The 17245-nt window shown below is 43.3% G+C and overlaps 1 protein-coding gene across 6 annotated transcripts in view; it reads right to left on the reverse strand.

Annotated features, from left to right (window-relative positions):
• The window catches only part of FBXW8 (F-box and WD repeat domain containing 8), a 120995-nt gene that overhangs the window by 59207 nt on the left and 44543 nt on the right, over nucleotides 1-17245 (reverse strand). For all 6 annotated transcript variants that reach the window (XM_058424770.1, XM_058424766.1, XM_058424769.1 and 3 more), the window contains one exon: nucleotides 4712-4869. In XM_058424770.1, coding sequence (XP_058280753.1) covers nucleotides 4712-4869 — 158 coding nt within the window. The remainder of the gene's footprint in view (nucleotides 1-4711; nucleotides 4870-17245) is intronic.

The following is a 17245-nucleotide window of genomic DNA, read 5'->3' on the forward strand; positions in this document are numbered from 1 at the left end:
TTTTTGTCATGTTTCTGCCTCAGAAGTGCCAGTTAGCTGCTCCTGGAAAGAAGTAATATAAAAATGTGGGTTTGCTTATTTGAATCTGTCTTTGCCCAGAAGTAGCTATTCATGAAAATGTTAGTGTAAATATCATAGTGTCGAACTGTTAAACTGAAGGGGGACCAAAGATAACACCACCTGAGGTCTGGGGAAAGAAGAGAAGTTGCTGTTTATCACAGAAACAGTAACAACCCGAATCAGACCAATAAAACAAGCTCAGCATGAGAGGGGAGCAGGGAAACACAAGGGCTCTAAAAAAGCAAGAGCCCTTAACACCAAAATGAACTTAAAACAAATCAAAGATTTCAATGGAAACACTGCAGCCTTGGAAGCACTTAGAGATTTTACCCAGGTGTTGAGTAATCATCTTCCCAACCACGACGTGAAACCCCAAAGGACAAGACTGACAAGCTTGATGTAAATTTAAGCTGCCAGACAGACCAACTGAAACAGAGCACAAAGTTCAGAAACAGATTCAGATACAAAGTGAATTTCATAGCTAAAAGCTTATAAAGGCAGCACCTCAAACCAGTTAGGTAGAAATGGGCTCTCCGAGAAGAGATGCTGGAAAAAAGATGTACTTGGAACCACACTGCATACTAATCCAAGACGAACTTGTCAAGATAAAAATATAAAAAATAAGCCATAACAGTAACAGAAGAAAAATAAAGAACTACAAGTAGCAGGTACACATTTTTTTTTAAATTTAACCTTTCTCACATTAAGAGAAATGTAAATTAAAACTACACTTGGTGACCATTTCTTCTCAAACTGATGAATACCCAAAAGCTGGAAACATACTTTGTTGGCAAAACTGTGAGGAAGCACGCACACTCTCATGGCTTGCTGGTGACAGCATAAAATAGTAAAACCCCACTTGCGTTTACCCTGTAACCCAGAAAACAATCCTCCTTGCACTTGCGTGAAATGTCATCTTTACAAGGTTTTTCACTACAACACTGTTTGTAATGGCAAACACAACACAACTGTCCGTCAATAAACCAAAGTGCTTATACACAATGGAATTAGCATTCAGGTGTGCAAACAGGTACTCTCTCTACACAGACGTGCACTGCCTTTTAAGATATGCTATTTAGAGAAAAAAGCCAAGGTATGGAATCATGTAAAGTAAATAGTATGCTACCTTTTGTTTTTTAAAAAGGGGGCAATAAGAATATACACACTCATATTTGCTTGTATTTGTAATACTAAAATACAAGGATATACAAGAAAGTAAAAAACATGGTTACTTCAGAATGGAGCAGACAAAAGTGGGTGGCAGCAAGATTTCTCAACACGTAACTTTATATTATTTTGATCTTTGAACCCTAAAAATGTAGTAATCAAAAACATTAAATTACAATATAAACCCCACTCACTTATACATTAAAAAGTAAAAAATTAAAATCGTTCACACACACCAAGTACCTTCTAGAAAACAAGTCCATTAAAGAATAAATGACAGGCCAGGCGCAGTGGCTCACGCCTGTAATCCCAGCACTTTGTGGAGGCCAAGGCAGGCAGATCACTTGAGGTCAGGAGTTCGAGACCAGCCTGACCAACATGGTGAAAACCTGTCTCTACTAAAAATATAAAAAATTAGCTGGGCGTGGTGGCAGGCGCCTATAATCCCAGCTACTCGGGAGGCTGAGGCAGGAGAATCGCCTGAACCCAGGAGACGGAGGTTGTAGTGAGTCAAGATCGCACCACTGCACTCCAGTCTGGATGACAAAGCCAGACTCTGTCTCAAACCAAACAAAAAAGAATAAATGACATACTGAAAAAATATTGGAAATACATATAGCAAAGATTATTTCCCAAGCTTTCTTTTCAACCAGAAAAGATGACAACCCAAAAGAAAAATGAAGAAAGACAAGAACAAACAATTTGCAGAGAAAGAAACAGAAACAGCTAACAACACACAAAGAAAAGATGTCCACATGTAATTAAAGAAAGGCAAACAAAAACAATAAAATGCCATTTTTACCTGTCAGTCACTCTCACATACTTTTGGTGACACTATAAACTGGTGAAACCTCTTTGGAGGGCAATTTGGCAATAGTTATCAAAGCCTAAAGCAGCCATAGCCTCTGACCTAGCAATCACTAGCACCTCACCCCAGGGCCACCCTTGGACAAGTCTATCCTGGCATTTGTTCAAGCATATTGCTTGCAGCACTGTTTTCAATAACAAAAATGAACAACTCAAATGTGTATCAATGAGGGCCCTAATAAATAAATGATGGTACAGCCACATAATGCAGTACTACACAGGCATTACAAGAATAAGGTTTACCCTGTAAGTGCGAATATGGAAGATCACCAAGTTGTGCCATTAAGTTATTTAAAAAAAAAAAAAAAAAAAAGGTGCAGAAAAGTATACAGAGCAGGACCCCCCATGAGTAAAATGCGAGAGGGCCTAGAAGTGGGACAGGGAGGAATACCTCAACTTCTTTTTGCATACTTTTTCTTTGTCATTTTATATACATTTTTGCTCTGTTTGAATTCTAACTATGACTCAAAAAAAAAGAATTTAAAATACATTTTGGCAATCACTTGCTAAGCATTTACCAAAGAAAGTAGTAGATTCTTAGCCTGGCCAACATGGTGAAACCCCGTCTCTAGTAAAAATACAAAAATTAGTTGGTTGTTGTGGTGGGCACCTCTAATCCCAGCTACTCGGGAGGCTGAGGCAGGAAGGAGAATCACCTGAACCCGGGGGGCAGAGGTTGCAGTGAGCCAAGATGGTGCCACTGCACTCCAGTCTGGGTGGCAGAGCAAAACTCTGTCTCAAAAAAAAAAAAAGTAGATTCTTTATCATGCCTACATTGTTTCCCAATATTTCTGTGCAACAACAGGGGATGAGGGGAACGAAGACAATTCCCACAATATAAAACCAGCAGCACCACCCCTGCACATCACCTCAGGCTGTATTTTCAAGCTCAAGAGATGTGAGACATGGGCTGCAAATCAATTGGGCGCACGTTTCTACAAGAGTCTTTATGTTCAGGATTCCATAAACAGCACGACCACCGCAGCACAGCCCTGGAGACACAATCACAGTTCTGGATTCACTGCTGACTTCAACCTACCTGGCTTCTTTGCACCTCTGTTTCCCCCTCTGTAGAAGAATATGTGTATGCACGTTAGTGTGTATGAATGGTAGGGGAAGGCTATTAGATGATCCTAAAACTATATGATTCTAACTTAAAAGTACTGCAATCTTTGCATAGGTATTTTGGAAAAAAACTCATTGATAATTTGGAAAGTAGCAAACATGTTCAAGCTGCTCTTATGGTATCTATCCAGGGTCTCAATAAACATATGAAATATTAATTATACCACAGAAACAGCTTAGCTGAATTTCTATAGGCTGAAAAGGAAATCGATCAATAGTGTCTACTAACATCAAACCAACATCACGTTGCTAAATTATATAAAATATAAAAATATTTTCAAGGCCAGGCGCAGTGGCTTATGCCTATAATGCTAGCAATTTGGGAGGCTGAAGCAGGTGGATAGTTTGAGCTCAGGAGTTCAAGACCAGTCTGGACAACATGGCGAAAGTCCATCTCTTAAAAAAAAAAAAAAAAAAAAAATTGGCTGGGCATGGTGGCATGCGCCTGTAGTCCCAGCTACTCAGGAGGCTGAGGTGGGAGGATCACTGGATCCCAGGAGGTCGAGGATGCAGTGAGCTGAGATAGTGCCACTGCACTCTAGCCAGGGCAAAAAAGTGAGACCCTGTCTCAAATATATATAGGTATATATGTAAGATCTCAGCCCTAATTTTTATTTTTAAACAGCACATGGGTATAAAATTCCCCATTAGCTACTTTAGTTTTGCTCCTCTGAGCCACCTGCTAATGTCACACTGACTCTGAAGATTTGCAGTGGTGCCATGACATGAACACTTAACATTCTGAAATATGCTGTGGTCCCAACTTTTGGGCAAGTGGGGACATGAAGCTTGTGGAGATTCAACACTTCACAACATAACGGAGGATAGGAGCATGACAGGTGGGCATACTGGATATCATGGCCATTGAAATGACCATTTCTAGTAGTTATACACTGTCAAGAGTTTCTTTGCATAGGTAAAGCTAACTTTAGATTATTCCTACCTAGTTCCAAAAATCCATAGTTGTTCATGTACAAAAATAATTCTATCAATGTCAAAGAGAAAACATATTATTACCAATTATCTTGTATGGTATATTAAGTGCCGGGAAAAGGTAAGCACTGACTTTTATTTTTCTATATCTACATTTATCAATAGATGATCTATGTCTATCCCTTTTTCACTATTCCCTTTGGGCTGAGCAGAGGCTAAAGGAAAAGTAGGCCAAGTATATTTAATATTTTACATCAAACAAGTTATTTGCTTAAGATGCTTTGGCCAGCCTTGTGTCTGGCACTAGCGCCCAGCCTGACAGTCCCAGTAGGAATTAAACACCAGTTTTAATGGGTGCTGTGTTCCAATGCCTACTAATGCATTGACGGTTGTTGGCCAACTTCTTCAAATAAAGGCAAGAGTGAGTGTATGTGTGTGAACATGTGTGTGTGCCCACGTGTACGTATGGAGGGATTACAGGGGGGAGCCGGCCACAGCTGCTTAATTTTTGTAAAGCTTTTTTTTTTCCTTAATAGGGAGGAGGGTTGTGGTTACTTACCATCCTCATAAGCTGCTACTGCCAGCGAGCTGTTTATCCTCACAAAGGAGACATTTGGCTGCATTCCAGGCTCGTCCTCCTCGTCCTCTGATTCCAGGAAGGGGGCTACGTAGTCCCAGGTGCGGGTGTCCCACACTCTCACATCCCCTGATGTATATCTGGAAGAGAACGACACACTTGGTTCCAAAAGGGGATTGAAGAGTAGGGCTATGGTGGGGAAAATGCATAGAGCCTCACAACAACAGACAAGTAAGAATCGGGTGGTGTGGAGCCACTCCTGAGGCACTGTTTAGATGAGTGACTCCAACAGGAGAAAATGTCAACTAGATGACAGAAGGCTGTGAACACGCTTCACGTTCTCACAGCACAATGGTGACAATTTCAAATGAGAAAACAATAGTAAGACATGGGTAGCAAGATCTCCTTGCTTTTCCTTTTACACTATTACAACAATCTGCCCCTGCAAGCTCTCCCACTACAGGGATCACTTGCAGAAATTTGTATAAGCCCCACTATTTACCCACAAATACACACAATCACTCACACGAAACACAGAGAGAGATGCTGCAGGGATACTCAGAACTAATGGTCTCACAGGCACAGGCTTTCTAATACCTCATCCATGCATCAGATTTGACTGATTAAAGTCCCTAAAGACTAATTGATTTGCTGAAACAATTAAATCTTGCCTTTAGCAGCCAGACAATGCTGCCTGCTCATGAAAAGCTCTTGCTGAATGCGCGACACTCCCCGGTTTTGCCCACTTAGAAAATAGAAGTACTCACTCTCTCCTATGACTAGTGCCACTCCAACAAATGACTCCTTCCATCAAAGCCAGGGCCAGACTCAACCTACTCAGACACGAGGCCCCCAGGATGACACAATGGCCAGATGATAAAGTGGGGTGCTGCCTATCACCAAGGTATTTAAGCTATGTTGCTTATGTCTGCTGCAGAGGGTTTTACTCCACTTGTAAAGCAACTGAGTATTATGGGGGGAAAAGGGGTGAGAAATGCCTTTAAGGGCCTCATGATAGAACCACACAATCACAAAGATAGGCCAATGATTTTAAGGGGGTTCACAATCTTCCTGAGGCCCTAGCCATAGTTCCTGCAGGGTTTCTTTGCCGAGTTGATGAGATAACCTCTGAGATTCACTGAGTCACTGAAATCTATGATGTGACACATTAGTGAAGTAGCTACAGAAGATCAATCTGGAATTTCTTGGTTTTTGTTTTGTTTGTTTTTGAGACAGGGTCTCACTCTGTCACCCAGGCTAGAGTGCAGTGGCACAATTTCGGCTCACTGCAACCTCCGTCTCCCAGGTTCAAGCAATTCTTCTGCCTCAGCCTCCCAAGTAGCTGGGATTATAGGCGTGCACCACCATGTCCGGCTAGTTCATTTTTTTAGTTTTTAGTAGAGATGGGGTTTTGCCCCCAGCTGGTCTTGAACTCCTGGCCTCAAGTGATCCACCCATGTTGGCCTCCAAAATTTCTGGGATTACAGGTGTGAGCCACCACAAGTGGCCTCAGGTGGAATTTCTTATAGAGAAGTACTCTGATTCAGGAGTGCTTTGTTTACTAGTAGTACTGCACCCAAATTCTTCATCTACAGTAAATACACACATTGCACAGTCCAAAGGCCATTCTGTCACCCCAATTCCTTGGTTGGAGAACTTGGCTCTCTACCTGCAGGGTGGCACCCAGAGAGTGTGCATGTGGGATAAAGAGCCAAACGGGAGAGAGGTGCTTTCTGAACCTGGCCTGCTGTACCTCTGGGTTGACCACTGATCCTCCAGTAAACAGAAACACAAGATGAATGTCCTTAAGCCTAGCGACGTGCAAGCAAGGGAAGATCTTGAGATCACCCCGGCCAAAGCACGGCCACTGGCCCCCAGGCTCTCCAGGCAGCGGTCAGCTCACCCTTCTGAATGAGGAACCCTATACCAGAACACATACCCCGGACCTCACTGCCCTCAAAATACCGAGCTCACTGTGACACCCTGAGAACGACTCAGGCCATTCGCTGGAGTAAGGCTACTTGCTTAGCTACAGAGACACGACAGATGAGACATGTTTGAATGTCTAGACTGTGGGACTAGATTCTTAAGGTTAAATTCTATGTGACAGGAACCAGCCAATTCAGAAAAAATGGGAAGGATGGCAACGTCTTCCAGAAATACAGAGATGGTAAGTGAAAGAAAGATAAAGGGAATTCAGATCAGAAAAGTAAGGCACGTTGAGAAAAAGAAGTACATAAACTAGGAAACTGTATTTCCTTCTCGCCAGTCTCTGTCCTTCTGCTTCCTGCTAACCATGTGTCACACCACACCAGCAGTCTGCACACTGTTTTCAGTGGTGCCCCCGCAGGGGACACAGTGGGGAGGCGAGGGTGGAGAGGAAAGATGGTTTAGGTGGCCTCAGCTCCAGCCCCCCAGCTCCCTGAACACAAAGAGTTTGGAGCCAAAATGACAGCAAAACAACAAAGCTTGGGAAAAAGGTGCTTTAGCTGCTGAACCAGACAATAGCGAGCTGTGAAACAGAAACTGTTGAGCCTCCTCCTTACTCAGAGAAAGAGAAGAGAGAGAGGGCAGGAACCCCACAGATAACAGCACTCTATTCATATCTGAGGGGCTCCTGGGCAATCCTTTCTCCCACAGAGGAGGTTGGTCCACTCACACTGTGACTCCACACATCTAAAATCAAATGCTTCAGCTCATGGCCAAGCTAGCCTGTGTCTGAATTCCTTATTTTTATCAATGGGATCATCAGTCCCAGGTCACCGGTACAGAAGGAGAGCGGCCCCTTCAGCACCGCTGTGGCCCACCACCCACACCACTATATATGGTCAGGTGCCAAGCTTGTTCTGTTCCGCTCATTCCCAGAGAAGCCACCCTGGTCCAAATCCCCCAGCACCTCACATTCACACCCGACTACTACAGGCTCCCTGATTCCGAGCTTCCTCCATTCAATCTTCCCCTCACAAGCCAAGCCCTTCAAAACACCTGACTGCACGAATCTTTCTTCCGGAACCATTTCCTTTACTTCCTTTCTCCCTCACGTGCCACACTACACCGCACTACGATCTACCCTGATGGCAGCCTGGACGTCTCCGTCATGGCAGTGTTCTGTGATCATCTCACTGTTCGTCTCCCTACCAGCCTGAAGCTTCTGAGCTCAGGGCCTGGGTTTTGTTCATAGCTGTACATGCAATGACTAGAACAGTCAGACTAGAACAGCGCTTGTCATATACCCAGAGAACCCTCTATAAGGTCTTACGTCTTAACACCTTTTTGAATGAAATTTTAATTATGAGACCCACTGAAAACCCACCACAAACTAACTTCCACCCCTCCCCCCAGCCTCATTTTCTACTCTCCCTTCACACGGGCCGGCCTCCAGAGAGGCTCCCAAATGCTCTTGCCTCTGAATTCTGATTCCCTGCCCCACCTGCCTGCAGTGCCTCACCTCCTCACCTCCCAGCCCAGTGGGGTCCAGCCTGGGCTGCACATTAAAATTGCCTGGAATGCTTTAAAAAGTCCACATACAGGCTGGGCACGGTGGCTCATGCCTGTAATCCCAGCACTTTGGGAGGCTGAGGGTGGGGGCAGATCACCTGAGGTCAGGAGTTCGAGACCAGCCTGGCCAACATAGTGAAACCTCATCTCTACTAAAAATGCAAAAATTAGCCAGGTGTGGTGGTGTGTGCCTGTAATCCCAGCTACTTGGGAGGCTGAGGCAAAAGAATCGCTTGAACTGGGAGGTGGAGGTTGCAGTGAGCCGAGATTGTGCCACTGCACTCCAGCCTCCCAGACCAAATAAATCTGACCATTTGGGGATAGAACCAGACATCAATGTTTTCAATATACAGCCAAGATTGAGAACCACCAACCCAGCCCAATCCTACCAACCCCTCAAGGTCTAACACAGGCCCTCCCCTCCTCCATGAAGCCTGAGTGAAGCTTTCTGACTCAACTACTATGCCCTTTATCTGAAGAAACTGCTTTTACTACTACAGTCCGTATGAACTGATCGTCTCCACAACTTGACTGTAAAGTCTTCAAGAAGGCCCTACCGCAGTGCCACAGCCTCCATTACAGTGCCTTATGCAGAGCTAATCACAAATAAATGGTGACTGAAAGGGGGTGTCCGCAGGTAACAACCTGACTGGCTTGAGGGGTACCTCTTTATTTCCACCGCCCACTTTCCAGTGGTAATGATTAGTGAAACACCCAAAATATACACACTGATGTGCATTAGACTGCTTCCACTTATTTCCAAACTGACTAAAAACTATAAAACGGGATAAGCTAAATTATTTCAATAAACATGAAATTTTCCAGATATCTATTTAAATTAACTTCATTCTCCATGACCAAAGGTATGATAATAACATAAGTGTTTTGCTGCAAAATGACTCAGGAGGTAAACTATAAAAGCCTCTACGTCTCCTGTATTGACAGGAACTGAGACTAAATATGCTACTGCAGCAGGTACTGCATTATGACTCAGCAGCGGGCTCTCAAATCTAACCTAAGTGAAAGCCACAATAGCATGGGAGGCAGCCTCCATGCTAATGAACTTGTGCTAAGGAAACAGACATCTTTGGTAGGGTAAAACACAGGTTGGGGCAGAGGGACCTGGACCAAACCCTAAATGTGATCTAAAAGTGCTTAACATTGGCCAGGAGCAGCAAGAACAGATAACAAATGGAGGTAGGAAAAAAAGGCTGATTTTTCTCCAGAGCTCCAGATGTCTTTATCACTGCCTAATGACAATTACACTCAACCAATTAAGATGCCACTATGACAGTTACATTGTCAGTAAGCCTTTGGACCCCAATGTTGATGGCTCTCTAATTAGCGTCTGTGCAAAGTACAACTGCAACTAATATACTAGCTGATGTAAGAACACTAAGGAAAAACTGAAGAAAGAAGTCTTTTCCAAATGAGGATATGCCCCAGCCCAGTGAAGCTGTGTGCTTTCCCAGTCTTTTCTACACTTGGCAAGGTTGAGTTTACCTCTAAATAAATAGGTCAGAGACCATAGCTGATTTTTTGTTGAAAGAATGGGAATAGAGCCTCTCTCAAGCTCTGCACGCCAGAGGGATTGACAATTTAAAATGATTTACCACCAAAGAGCTTTCATTAACTAGTAAGTTTCCAATAAGCAGACTACTTATTGGACTAAGGGACTAGAAGAATAAGAAGGAATAAATACTGTACAGCTAAAAACAACCTTTCTTCTTCGTAAGTATCCAGCAGCGTTTCCATTTTGCTTCCATGTGTCAGCTCGTATTTGCTAAAAACAAAATTTTTTAAGGCCCTTCCTAGCAAGCTGGGGGGTTGTTTTGATTTAAGAATGCTGAGAAGTAAGGTTAAGTGACTTACCCAGGGTCACAAGAAACATTTTAGTGGCACAGCTGGGATCAAAATGTGCCCCAGGTTTTTCTCAATCACTGCTTAGCCAACAAGCCACTCTGCCTCCTCAGATGACACTGTCTTTAAACAAATACTGCTTTTAAGAACCACCCCCATTTAAGTGCAACATAGGAATTTATTGTTTTCAATATTGTGACTCAGGTTTGCAGGACACAGCCCAGCCCCTGACCCTAACCCATCGATTCGACCACTAAATTGCAACTGGAAGGCGAGAAGCCAACAAAAAAGGCTCAGTATGCTAGGAGCAGGACTGGGGGCTGAGCAGATGCAACCTGTGCCTCCCATGCCTGCTTCTCAGGGAATGCAGGAGAACATATGGAACCGTTTGTAAGACTTCCCTCTCTACAGGATCATACACAAACAGCCACTCCGAAACCAAGTCACAGTTCTATTCTGATCGGGCACCCAGGGCAGCCAAGAGGGGCCCTGTTATGAGGCTTCAGGCCAGGAACAGCAAATGCTTTCATTTGTGTGTCAAATCCAATACATGGTAGTGGCTGCCTAGAGCTCTGTGTTGAGAAGGATTCTGAAGCTGTGTTTCATCCAGCTTACCAGAAAAACAAATGCGGTAATGGGTTATTCATGATCACTGCTGGTTGGGGAGTGAGGAGGGCAGCATCTCTGCCCCATACAGAACTCCACCTGGCCAAGTCCTAGTCATCCTTCTGGATTCAGGTTGAAAGTCATTTCCCAGCAGGAAGCTAGCCTGATGCTGAGCCTGTACGAGGTGCCTCTCCCTAGCATGTTATGGCACCGTGCTCCTCCCCAACCCTAACACCTCCCACAGTGTTCTGTAAACACCAGTAACTGGATCCCTTGGCGGCCTATAAACTCCCCATGACCAAGGGGGTTGTGTGTGGTATTCATCTATGCTTAGTGGGTGTTGACGGAATGAATGAATCTACTGACCTAAACCCAGAGGATGGAAGTGGTTTAAAGCCTACTGAGCAATCAGGCAGAGGCTCCTAAAACTGCAGTGTCCACATTTCAAGAAACATTCGTGCCCTTAACATGTAAAAGTTTGAAGAACTATTCAGTTGCTCCATACTTTCTTCAGTAATACCAAAGAATACCAATCAATAAAAGCAAGAGTATTTACTATTTTCTATGAAACATGACGGGGTTGTATTATGCAATTAACAAAATGAACTCAATCCCACAGTGCAGAGTCCTTCTGTGGAAATGCACTACAACAAACATCAAGTGGGGCTTAAGACGCATCAATTGAAAAATAATGAACGTCTTAATGGACTTTACGAGATACATGCACTACACACTTAAAACTGTTTTCCATACATCTTGGTTAATCACAATCAATAGAGTCAGAGTCAATGATGATTATGCAGAGTTATTGTAGCTGTGGCCCTTCCCATTATTCCTCGGAGAACCAGAGATGGATAAATGCAGTCATGAGTTCACCAGTATTTATTAAGGATATTCTGGAGCTCCTTCATTAAAGATATAATAAATGTAATGCTCTCCTCTAGTCACTTATCAATATCTTACCTCAGACTTATTTACCAGAAGAGCATGTATACCTCACAGCAGAAAATAAATAAATTTAAAAGTATTTTTAAAAAGAGGTCCCTAACGGGTAATGGTCGAATTCCTTATGGGAAACAGTCCAATGTCACAATAAGTAGCAGCAGAAAATCTATACAAAACAAGGTTTAAAGGAAAACTGTTAGGGGAAAAAGTTTTTTTTTAAAAAGGAGAAAAATGGAAAGCATGTCCTTAGTAAGTATATATGGGCAACATTTATCTCACACAATCTTATACCTATGTTATTTACAAAGCATCTGTTATCTCAACAGCCTCAAAGTAATCCATAGGCAGTATTTATTTTTTACGCATTCATATAAAACTAAGCGACTGTTGGAAACACCATCCTTGAGGGCTTCAGTTCCTGAACAGAAAATATTTTTAAATTCAGGGCAAATATATACGTATTCACATTAAAGCTGCTATTCATATTTTGGCATGGTATACAGTCGATAAAAAGGTCCTTTTTTTAAAAAAAATTTTTTTTGAGACAGTCTCGCTGTCAGCAAGCTGGAGTGCAGTGGCATGATCTTGGCTCATTGCAACCTCCGTCTCCCGGGTTCAAGTGATCCTTGTGCCTCAGCCAACCGAGTAGCTGAGATTACAGGTGTGTGCCACCATGCCTGGCTAATTTGTGTATTTTTGGTAGAGAAGGGGTTTTGCCATGTTGGCCAGGCTGGTCTCAAACTCCTGACCTCAAGTGACCCACCTGTCTTGGCTTCCCAAAGTGCTAGGATTACAGGCATGCCATTGTGCCCAGCTAATAACAAGGTACATTTGTAATTACTGGAAAAAGCAGAGGACAACATAGCTAAAAGCAAGGTATTTCAAGTTACCTTAGATGACTCTGTTTATATTTTGGAGATGGAGTCTCACTCTGTTGCCCAGGCTGGGGAGCAGTGGCACGACCTTGGCTCACTGCAACCTCCGCCTCCTGGGTTCTAACGATTCTTCTGCCTCAGCCTCCCGAGTAGCTGGGATTACAGCAAGTGTCACCACGGCCAGTTAATTTTTCTATTTTTAGTAGAGGTGGGGTTTCACCATGTTAGCCAGGCTGGTCTCAAACTCGTGACCCTAAGTGATGCACCCACTTTGGCCTCCCAAAGTGCTGGGAGTACAGGCATGAGCCACTGTGCCTGGCCTGTTTAAAATTATATTTTCCAATACTTCTTTTTTTTTTAATTATTATACTTTAGGTTTTAGGGTACATGTGCACAATGTGCAGGTTTGTTACATATGTATCCATGTGCCATGTTGGTTTGCTGCACCCATTAACTCGTCATTTAGCATTAGGTATATCTCCTAATGCTGTCCCTCCCCCCTCCCCCCACCCCACAACAGTCCCCGGAGTGTGATGTTCTCCCTCCTGTGTCCATGAGTTCTCATTGTTCAATTCCCACCTATGAGTGAGAACATGCGGTTATACTTCTTAATTGTAAACAATGATAAAATTCCACTGAAGGGCCTACAGGCAAACTGAACCAGCCAAAGATTCAGACACCAATTTTTACATATATAAATTGGAAGCTCCAAATTTTGCTCTCTGTCTACAAAGAACTGGAAACCCTCTCACTCTGACGCCAGGTTGTATGAATGGGGCTCAGAAAAATAAAAACATATTTGAATCAGGCCATGTCTGGCAGCTGAAGCAGCAGCCAGAGATCACTTGGTTGCTACAGAGGTATAGGCAGTTTTGTTTTGAATCTACTTGGGCACACTTGCCTCAAAAGGAATGAAGCAAAAATGGGACAACTGAGTGTTTTTAAGGAAAGAAGAGCGCTAATATTTTGCAACAAATGATACAGTTCTCCTTCCAACCACACTTGGCAGAGGAGAAACATGGATACATAGTCCTGCTCCTTCCAGTAAAGGCAGGAACTGTATGCTAAAAAGGCAGAAACCGGGGAGAAAATATTTAGGAGTAATGAAAAAAACCTCAACACAAACAGGGTGCTTGGTGTTTTTTTTTTAAACCAAAAGAGAGAAAATGTCCTCTCATGTGAATAGAAAAGTGTGTTTTCTTATGCCAACTAGAATGCTTTAGCCTTATGAATCTCAAGTAACAATGAGGAGGGAGTTTATTGCAAAACGCCATCATACTCCTGGGCATCTGATAAAAGCTTCTGGTGAGCTAATGGCTTAATGGTTAGCAGAGCTGGCACAAGGCCTCCAAGGAGCTACTGGTTCTACCTGAGATGCACTCTTCACTAGGTGGCTCTCCTTCACTACTTATGGCAAACGACACCTAGCCCTGCACCTCAGGTTTTATACTGTGACTTTTTTGAATTCATGATGTCATCTGATTGCAACACTCAACTTCCAGAGGGCAACTGGGGAGAAGGAAGATGAGAACAGTCTAAGTATCACAAAACAGAACAGGGATGTTTCCATATGCCCCTTTCTTCTATTCTTTCTCCTCAAGGATAAACATACAATTTTCAAAACATTCTAAAATTCTAAGAGCTGTTACCACAATAAATCAAAGAAACAAACAAAAGACACGTTTCCTGATCACTTACTATCTAGACAAACTTTCTGCTAAAACACAAGGAAAACACACACTAAACCTCGCTAGCATTTCAGGAAGTCCAGCAGATCATAGATACAAATGCAGACAGGCGCTGAACTTTGAGAGAAAGACAGGTGACTGATTCTGTAGAGACTGGTGACTTATGAACACAAATTTTTCTCAAGTTACAGAAATGAGAAATTTTCGCAGAAAAAGAAAAGTAAAAGTTGTGTCTGAATGTCTCAGTCACAGTTGAAGGCACGTCCACTTATCTGTCCAACAAAGAAAACAACTGGTGCAGGTCTTTTCTGCGCTGCTGCATATCCCTGCTAAGTGGTCAAGTGACAGCAGAGAAAGACAAGAGCGAGGGCTAGAGAAGGCGCTCATGGAGGTAATGGAAGCCCAGAGAGTGTGGGGTCGCCGAAGGGGAGTTTTCCTTTCTTACACACTTGGCTCAAAGTTTCCTGGGTCCTGGGAAAGATGTTAGACTCTGAGGGCACAAAGACGCTTAATACAGGGCACCCCCCATTTCAAGAGGGGAAAGTCAATAGGACCAAATGCTGCCAAGAAGCTGGAGGGGACGAGCCAAGAAAAGGCCATTGGTTTGTTGACCAAAAGATCACGGGTGACCTCTGAGAGTGCAGCACAGTGGGGCTGGGACGGAGCCAGCTGGAGGCAGGTTAGACGAGGCGGAAGGAAGAGGGGCAGGAGGCATGGGCTCTCACTATGTACAGCACTAACAGGAAGATGGCAGGGATGGTTTGGAGACTTCAAGTCAAAAGGTTAGATTGGAAAGAAGCTGAGGGCTACAAAAGCATTTTTAAATAATTTATTCATCTGGAAAATAAAAATTTATTCCCCTAAATCCAGTAATTCTGCTTACAGGACTCTAGCCTAGGAAAACAATCAGGATTGCAAGACTAGGAGACGATAATGAAAGAACTTTAACTCTTTATTTTATATACTTATATAGAATTTCAAGTTTCTACAGTAGCATGTGTCTAATCATTTTAAAATAAAGATTTGTAATGCTAAAAAGGAGAAAAATTTGCAGACATCTATACATAAAATATTCATAACATACATATAACAAAACACAGGAAATGACCTTAATGTCCACTATTAGGGGAATAAATAAGGAAATTGGGGTATAATTATCCAAAGTGTTTTTGCAACAAGTCAAAGAAACTAATGAAAAATATGCAACATGAAAAGAATTCATCAGTTTGGTGAGGGAAAAAGGCCACAAATCTAACAAAGGCTATAGTCACACTATGAAAAAACATGCATAGAAAAACAGACTGAAAACTCAACCAGACACATGGGAGACCTTAATAAAGGTTGTGTTCCATGCTAGAATTTGAGTGGCTTTCTCTTCTCTACTTTCTAACACGGTTGCAAAACAACATGGTTTTTACCACTGCTTTTACTATTTTTTTTTTTTTTTTTTGAGATGGAGTCGCCCTGTCGCCCAGGCTGGAATGCAATGGTGCGATCTCAGCTCACTGCAACCTCTGCCTCCTGGGTTCAAATAATTCTCCTGCCTCAGCCTCCCAAGTAGCTGGGATTACAGGTGCCCGCCACCACGCCCAGCTAATTTTTGTATTTTTAGTAGAGATGGGGTTTCACCATGTTGGCCAGGCTGGTCTTGAACTCCTGACCTCGCAATCAGACCACCTAGGCCTCCCAAAGTGCTGGGATTACAGGCGTGAGCCACTGTGCCCAGGTGCTTTTGTTTTTTGTTTTGTTTTGTTTTGTTTGTTTTTTGTTTTGTTTTGTTTGTGGGTTTTTTTGTCTTTTTTTTTTTTTTGAGATGGAGTGTTGCTCTGTCGCCCAGGCTGGAGTGCAGTGGCGCGATCTCGGCTCACTGTGAGCTCCACCTCCTGGGTTCACGCCATTCTCCTGCCTCAGCCTCCGAAGTAGCTGGGACTACAGGTGCTCGCCACAATGCCCGGATAACTTTTTTGTATTTTTTAGTGGAGACAGGGTTTCACCGTGTTAGCCAGGATGGTCTCGACCTCCTGACCTTGTGATCCGCCCGCCTCGGCCTCCCAAAGTGCTGGGATTACAGGCGTGAGCCACTGTGCCCAGCCGGCTGCTTTTGTTTTTAAATAGACACATGCCACAAAAGAAAAACCAAAATGACGCTATAATAGCCAAAGCTTCAGAGCAGCAAATGAGGGCTGGAGACAGCAGCCTCACCAGCCAGCCCTGCCTGTGGATGCTGCAGAAACACAGCGGAGCGGCTCCACTCATGCACACCCAGCCTGGCCCTGAGCCTCTGCCACCTCAAGCAAGATGAGGGTCTCCGAACGCATCACCTCTAAAGTTCCTTCCAGGTTTAAAAATGTATGATTCTAAACTGAGACAACTAAGAAATTAGATAACAGACATTGGCATTTCTCTAGTTTCTCATATAACATCATATACAGGTGACAGGGGACAAGGGGAGTCTGTGTATTAAGTTTTAATGCTTACTCCATATAAAACAGTACACATTTAACAAAATATTACATACCACTCATAGTTTTAAAAGATGCTTACAGGCCGGGTGCAGTAGCTCATGCCTGTAATCCCAGCATTTTGGGAGGCTGAGGTGGGCGGATTTCTCGAAGCCAGGGGTTTGAGACCAGCCTGGCCAACATGGCGAAACCCCATCTCTACTAAAAATACAAAAATTAGCTGGGTGTGGTGGCGCACACCCGTAGTCCTAGCTACTCGGGAGGCTGAAGCAGGAGAATCGCTTGAACCCGAGAGGCAGAGGTTGCAGTGAGCCGAGATCACACCACTGCACTCCAGCCTGGGCGACAAAGTGAGACTGTGTCTCAAAAAAATAAAAATTTAAATTTAAATTTAAAAAGATGCTTACAAATTGCTGGAAAGAAAATACAGTAGGTGGCTGTAAAGTTAAATATTATTTCTAAGTAAAATAATAATATAAAACAAAAAATGTTTCAGTGAAACAGCAAGGCCACACAATGAGTTGCTCTGTCAGCTGTAGATGGTCCCGTCTCCAGGAGTTCCAAGAGTGGACGCTAGGCTAC

This window comes from Hylobates moloch, unplaced genomic scaffold, assembly GCF_009828535.3.
Source record: "Hylobates moloch isolate HMO894 unplaced genomic scaffold, HMol_V3 SCAFFOLD_12, whole genome shotgun sequence".
Lineage (NCBI taxonomy): Eukaryota > Metazoa > Chordata > Mammalia > Primates > Hylobatidae > Hylobates > Hylobates moloch.